Here is a 6,507-nt window from a genome sequence, read left to right as displayed (position 1 = left end):
CCAAAGGCATCCCTGCCCTCATTGTTCCGCAACATATATTTCTCCAAGTAAGCTGAAGATCACATCCCCACTCATACCGGCGAAAACCCTTTTGTGTGCAACACTTGTGAAAAAGCGTTCGGATCACGGAGAAATCTTGTACAACATTCAAAAATTCATAACAAGGACCAACATCATCAGTGTCCGCATTGTTCGTCCAATTTTGCGCTTTCGTCAGCGTTGAAGGATCACATTCGCATTCATACCGGTGAAAAGCCGTTTGTGTGTAAAATCTGTAAGAAAGCGTTCAGTTCATCGTCCATACTATGACAGCATTCGAAAATCCACAACAAGAGCTAATTGCATTTATCCGTTCTTCTAATATTAAAAAAGATTGGCATTTGATGGCATCACTACATAAAGGTGGTTGCTCATCTCACAACTGAAAAGCCCGTAGCACTCACTCACACCAGCTGAATTTGGCTAAAAAACTTAAAACTATTGAAACATATTGAATGACGAACGTAAAACATACATGAAATCATCAACATTCAACAAAAACTAGCCTCACATTATTAGTCCTCAATATATGAAACTTATTAGGAATTCTGACCGAGAAGACTTGTTTCAGTATACCGACCAAACTTACCAGACATGTCCAGATAGACAGAGGCGCGCGGTAGATCAAGGCGGTAGGCCTTGATCTCGAGGGGTAGCCGACGCCGGTTTCAGGGGGATCGGCCGACGCTTGTAGGTCTCGGAGGAAGGATTTTGAAATGAATAAAAAAGTCCTCAATTTTCTTTCAAAGCAATTTGAAATGTACATGCCATTAAACTTTTCGGTTTATTTTCAATACGTTGTAATTTGCTAGATATATCCATAGGAAGAATTTAGACAGGCACAAAACATGATAGTCTGGTTTCTACCATATTCGTTACTATTTCAATACGACCATCTAGTGTACATCAGTATTTTTCCAAGCTATAACAAACAAAATCTAATAAAATTATACCTCATGAATAATTTCAACTTCACTCTTTTCACAATCGGTTTGCTACAGTCAGTTTTCGTCTAATATGTGCCTACTGCAAACAAGAGAAACGCTCTAACATCGTCAAAATGTCACTCTAGATTATTTTACAGCTCTACCTTACAAACAGTTGCTCTTCGTTTCATAACGATACAAATCCACGAATAGTATGCTATTTTTGGTATCGTTTCCTATATTTCGTTCCTATTGCTAGGCCTACTCTGTAATTCACATTATTATTGACTGATAATTTATTGATACCGCATGCTTGATAATTTAAATAATTCACCAATTAGATTAGCATAAAATGAAGACTTATGTGATTTGAGTGCACTACTTCTTCATAACAATAAAAAAACATAATAAACAACCTTAAGTAGTAGTTGAATGTATGTTTTTAGAATGAATCTTTGCAGAAAAATGCGATATATAAAAGACAATAATGTCCATATAAGAAACTAATTCATTCGTACAAGTAAACCTTGATCAAATGGTACTAGTTACAGGCACAGGAAAATAGATTACGTCGTTTTAATTAATACAGTTTCTTTATAAGTTCTACAAGAAGTGTAAATAAAATACCGTCTCGGCAGGTAGACAATCTATCATTGATTAATTAACTCTTCATTGGGTTTTTATGTATATCCATGCGTCTGCGTCGTGTGTGAGCGTAACGGCGCCAGCGGAACGCACTACTAAGATAGCCTTCTAAACAGGAATATATCTAAATATCAACAACGAATAACAGCCATTCGAATTCTATTCTGCTCTGCTAGAATATTTGGTAGAATTAATTGATACGGAGAAGCGTTTAGTTAGGTGTATACGTATACGTCCGTTCAATATTATCTTACAGCTTGAGAAATTCTCGAAGCTTGCCGATGTTTTGGTAAGCAATGATGCCTCCCAAATTGCGGATAGTTTTGCGATCCTGATATGAGATCTTTTTTACTGATTTGTTGATCAGTGTATCTTGTAGATTGAACAGATCACCATTCATCGAACGCAGGATTGCCTGGGGGGCGCAAGTGTCCCATTTGTAGGTTGTACCTTTGCTGAGCAGAAACAGTTCCGCCTCGCCAGTAGCGATCTTTAAAATTTTGTAGCCAGCACCGGCAGAGTAGATTACATCGTACTTAAGTTGATTGCGAATGAATTCAACATACTTCGACTGTTCCGACGGTGAAAGTATGGCAATACGCGCATCTGGCTCATGGGGGGCGATGTTGTTGAATTTTAAATCGCCCATCGACATGCCCCAGTAGATTTTTCCGCGATATTCGGAGGTTTGTTGATCGTTTTGTTCGGCGAACGGTTGATTAATTACACCAATGATGGGTGTACCATGGCAGGTTTCGTAAACTCCGATCAGTACAGTACAACACTTTAAACCAGTAGCTGCTATATTGGGGAATTTAGTGAGCTTTTCTTCGCCCTTGATGTACTCAGCTGTAGCATCAATCGGATCGATCCAAATCCCCAATTCCGACCAATCATTATCCAACGGTATGGAGTCGGATGGCAATTCGAGGCTCTCTAGATCGAGTTCTACGTCTCGGTACACTTCATTCACTAGGGTTACTACCACGTCGTTGTCAGGGGCAAAAATCTAAAACATCAATTAGAGGACTGGTTTCGATCAGAAAGCTCTTTAACACGGTAATTAGCCAAATTTGATACCGTTACCTTTTCCAGCGTCTTTGTAGTTTTCAATTGATCATCTGTTACCGTTACCGTAACCGAATCACCAGCTTTGTTTGTGAACTTGGCATTTTCTTCGCCGCGAATGTTATCACGTAACTGCGGAAACTAATCGATAATGTTCATGTTAGTATAACACGGTACGGAGATATTTTTTCTCAAGCCTGCTTACCTGCTTGCCAATGTCGTACTTTATCATCTCCTGTATGAGACAGTCAGCTAGTGTTTTAAAATCATGATCGAAGCGCGAATTAGACTCACTTTCATCCTTTTCCTGCACCAGTAAGTGAAACAGACGCTCATTTTGCCGGCATACGCGCGCTATACTGGCTGCTTTCTCCGATGCCTTGATTAGCTCACACAACAGACTGATGGCAGACATTTTTATGCTATACAGCCGAGCAACAGGATAAACTCAGGTGCTGAGAAACAGATAATAAACTAAAAATTTGAAGGGCAAACTGCAGTTTTGCGTTTCGACGATGAGCGTAAAATTAAGGGGCACAATTATATTCGTTGCTTAATTGTATGTGATGACTAGCTGCAGAGGAAGCACAGTATGTCCGGGAGATGGCGCGGGCCGTTTACTGCGAGAAGATGGTTATCGTAGAACGAAATGCGAAGCGAACGACCTGTGGGATTTTCTTCGTTACTCCTCTTTACGCGTCCACTACGTTTAGCGATATGAGCTGAGAGTATTTTTTCAGTTTACATCGACCCGAACCGACGAAGCAGAAGCTTCCCGTTCGTACACTGTGTATCTCCCGATTTAATATGTTGGCCCGATACGCTAGAGAGAGCAAACACGAAATACGAAAGGAGAATTGCACATTCCAGCACTACGCCGTCGCACTAGCGATCACTCAGGATTCCTCGGGTAATTTGGTTACATTTCAGTGTTCGCTGCACTGAAGCGGTTACTCATTTCATCTGCTCTTTACTCAACTTCTTGACTAGTGGTGGAATGATTTGAAATTATATTGTCTCATTAACGAGCAATCGCGGTATTTGTCTTCGAATAAAGTAAAATATGCAAATAATAACATAAAACCTAAACTTAAATATAAAAAAATATACCAACCTTTCCGACGCCCCTGTTTGAAATAAACAGAGCTCAATCGAATATTTACCAAGTACACGAAGCTTACTTATGGGCATGATGTCATGAAGTACGGGACTAAAGATAGTGATGCGACAGCATCTACAGAGAAAGACGAACGGATAGCTAAACCGTAGATCCGTTTTATTTTAATTTTCCGATGCGGGAAATATCCTGTTTCTTACCCCAACAGGGCCTATCTGGCAAGGTAGGGGCGGGGGGCAGGACCGCGATGTATCATCGCCCTTTATTTAGTATTTTGTATAGTACTTATAAATCTATACTTATACTACGCACATTCACAAGCCGCGGATATAGGTGTATAAACAGTCTCAACTCCGCCAGGGAGTTGTCAGTTTTTGTGGTCGGATTTGCGCCTTTTGACAGAAGCGCAACAGTTTGGCATTAATGTGAAATTCCAAAAACGTTACGTTACGCTTCGTCTGGCGCTGCAGTAACATAACGGGATAGATTTAACATAGAACGAATTGGCAACACTGCCATTGCCGTTGGCTTTTGGACATAATTTTGAAACTAAAGTCGGTTGCTTACCAGATCCATTTAATCTTACCAAAGTACGGCCGAAATCTAGTTGTGGATGCTCTTTTCTTGAATAAAATTAACAGCATAAAAGTTGCTTTCCCCATTGCCAACATAATTGCATGATATGTAGTAGACGCGCTGTTAGCCGAGCGTCACTGTGACAGTCAACTCCAATTGTTTACATGTTTAATTGTCATGTAATAGTTTCAGCAACGACACATATCTTATTGCGGAGACTTTATTGAGCAATAGTTTGACTTTACCTGTCAACTGACTTTATGTTAATGTAGCTGGTTGTAAACATTTCAATAACGATCGTTGGCATGGATATAAACAACTTAGTTGTAGTCTGATATTCGTCGGTCTTCTCGAAGTGGAGTGCTGAAGCTATCATGGTGAGCATTTTATACTTTATTAAATATTCTCAAAAATGGTAATGTTTTCTTCGGTATTTTTCATAATTGCAGTTTTCTGCCGCCCAAAAACAGCGGCAGCTGAAGCAAACCGCGCTGTGTCGCGACGTTGAGAGCAAACAAGTGAGTGAAAACTATCATAAAGACTTGAGCTTAATTCAGCGCAACAGTATCGATCGATGGCGTAAGCAAAAGGTTGAGGAGCAGAGTCGACAACGTGACGCCAAACAAGCAGAACTAAAACAGCACCAGGAAGCGGAAAGACGCTACCGTTTGCAAGAAGAACAAGAAAAGGCACAGCAACTGCTTGAGGCAGAACGACGGAAGATAAATGAAGAGAAATTACGCCAGCAGCTTCGCGAGTCTAACCAAGAAATACGAGAGCTAGAGTCGAAATTACGGGCCGCCTACGTAGCCAAGGGTATCACGGCCCAACTAGCTGAAATCGAACAACGCAAACAACACGATAAGCTGCAGGCATGCCGTGAGAAGGAAGCATGTAAGAAACAGCAACAGGAAAACTTGGTTTACATGCAAAGCAAACATGAGGCCGAAACTAAACAAAAGAAACAGCTTCGGACGGTACTATTGGAACAGATAAGTGAATCGCGCTACAAGAAGCAGTGTCTGTACGAAGATTTTCTGCGACAGAAGAGTAGTCTTGATGCTGTGGTAAAAAAAATACAGGAGGAGCACTTGGAGGCCATACAACGTAAGCTGGAGCTGCGAAATTGTACCCGAAAGGAAATGGAGTACTTCCAGGAGAGCAAAGAAACGTGGAAGGCTCGCCAGAAACTCCTAAATGACGAAGAGAATGAACTGATACGAAAGTATTGTAAGGAAAAAGATGAGCTTTATGCGGAAGTGCAAAAGCGGAAAGAAGAAATGAATGCGAAACGCGAGCATTTGAATATGCGTATGGTTGCGGAAATGGAGAGCGCCGAGGTAATAAGATTTTTTTTATTTACAAATGTTATTTGAATGAATGCTCTAACTCTTTATCACAATTTCTACATTACTGCAAGGCTGAAAAACTGAAGCGTGAGAACCTTCTTCAAGAGCTGTATATGGCCGAGCAGGACGATCGCGTGAAACTGAAGCTTCAACGTGAGCTGGAAGATTCGCTACGCAAAAGAATTGACCTTAGAGTAGCACTTGAACAGCAAAAATCGAAGAATACCTGTCAGCGCGAACTAGAAGCTGAAATGGACAAACGGTTTCAGGAGGATCAAATCAAGGCGTGGGCTGAGAGGGACCGCATCGAACAAATGTCGAATGAACGCCGCCGCCGTAAAATGATAGAATACAGGCGAGAGGTTTTGGATTTGTTGGAAGATAGACGCCAAAGACGAGTTAGCGAAGTTAATCATATTTTGCAACTGGAAGATGAGCAGCGGCAGGAAGATGAACTGCTGCAGAAAATTCTGGAGGAGGAACGTATAAAGTTGCTAAGGGAACATATGACAGCTTTGCTCGGTTTTCTTCCTCCAGGTGTATTACGGGAAAGCGATCGAGAGTTCATACCTCTGCCCAAAGCCGGTGGCACCCAGAAACATTCTTAATTCAAATGAATTATGTATATTATTGCTTTTGATCGTAGTTGCATGGTTACATAAAAAAAGAGCCTCGAAAACCGCCGCACGTACAGCATATGCTGAGCGCGATTACCTATGACGAAAATAACAAGCAAGCAATAAAACTACAGGCAGTAATGACCATATTGTGTACGTTTTATATCTTA

General features: G+C 40.9%; 2 protein-coding genes across 2 annotated transcripts; one reads left to right on the top strand and one right to left on the bottom strand.

Annotated features, from left to right (window-relative positions):
- Nucleotides 1–810: 810 nt before the first annotated feature.
- Nucleotides 811–3,859, bottom strand: LOC131213714 (inositol polyphosphate 1-phosphatase). The gene is made up of 4 exons (XM_058207828.1): nt 3,793–3,859; nt 2,884–3,133; nt 2,697–2,819; nt 811–2,619 (listed from the first exon to the last, which is right to left on the bottom strand). Exons 2-4 carry the CDS (start codon nt 3,091–3,093, stop codon nt 1,861–1,863), a joined length of 1,092 nt encoding a protein of 363 aa, XP_058063811.1. The 5' UTR covers nt 3,094–3,133; nt 3,793–3,859; the 3' UTR covers nt 811–1,860.
- Nucleotides 3,860–4,679: 820 nt separating this feature from the next.
- LOC131213670 (meiosis-specific nuclear structural protein 1-like) lies at nt 4,680–6,448 on the top strand. The gene is made up of 3 exons (XM_058207765.1): nt 4,680–4,748; nt 4,821–5,711; nt 5,792–6,448. Exons 1-3 carry the CDS (start codon nt 4,746–4,748, stop codon nt 6,326–6,328), a joined length of 1,431 nt encoding a protein of 476 aa, XP_058063748.1. The 5' UTR covers nt 4,680–4,745; the 3' UTR covers nt 6,329–6,448.
- The last annotated feature ends 59 nt before the right edge of the window (nt 6,449–6,507 follow it).

The sequence above is a fragment of the Anopheles bellator genome, chromosome X (genome assembly GCF_943735745.2).
Source record: "Anopheles bellator chromosome X, idAnoBellAS_SP24_06.2, whole genome shotgun sequence".
In the NCBI taxonomy this organism is placed as follows: domain Eukaryota; kingdom Metazoa; phylum Arthropoda; class Insecta; order Diptera; family Culicidae; genus Anopheles; species Anopheles bellator.
Note: the sequence above shows the minus strand (reverse complement) of the source record. Positions and strands in the feature narration are given on the sequence as shown.

Bases quoted from the DNA above. Each gene is read 5' to 3' on its own strand.
- LOC131213714 (XM_058207828.1), bottom strand. From the start codon at position 3,093: ATGTCTGCCATCAGTCTGTTGTGTGAGCTAATCAAGGCATCGGAGAAA. The intron at 2,820-2,883 runs GTAAGCAGGCTT...ATTATCGATTAG, and splicing joins AGTACGACATTGGCAAGCAG to TTTCCGCAGTTACGTGATAA. The intron at 2,620-2,696 runs GTAACGGTATCA...TTGATGTTTTAG, and splicing joins CTACAAAGACGCTGGAAAAG to ATTTTTGCCCCTGACAACGA.
- LOC131213670 (XM_058207765.1), top strand. The intron at 5,712-5,791 runs GTAATAAGATTT...CATTACTGCAAG, and splicing joins CGGAAATGGAGAGCGCCGAG to GCTGAAAAACTGAAGCGTGA.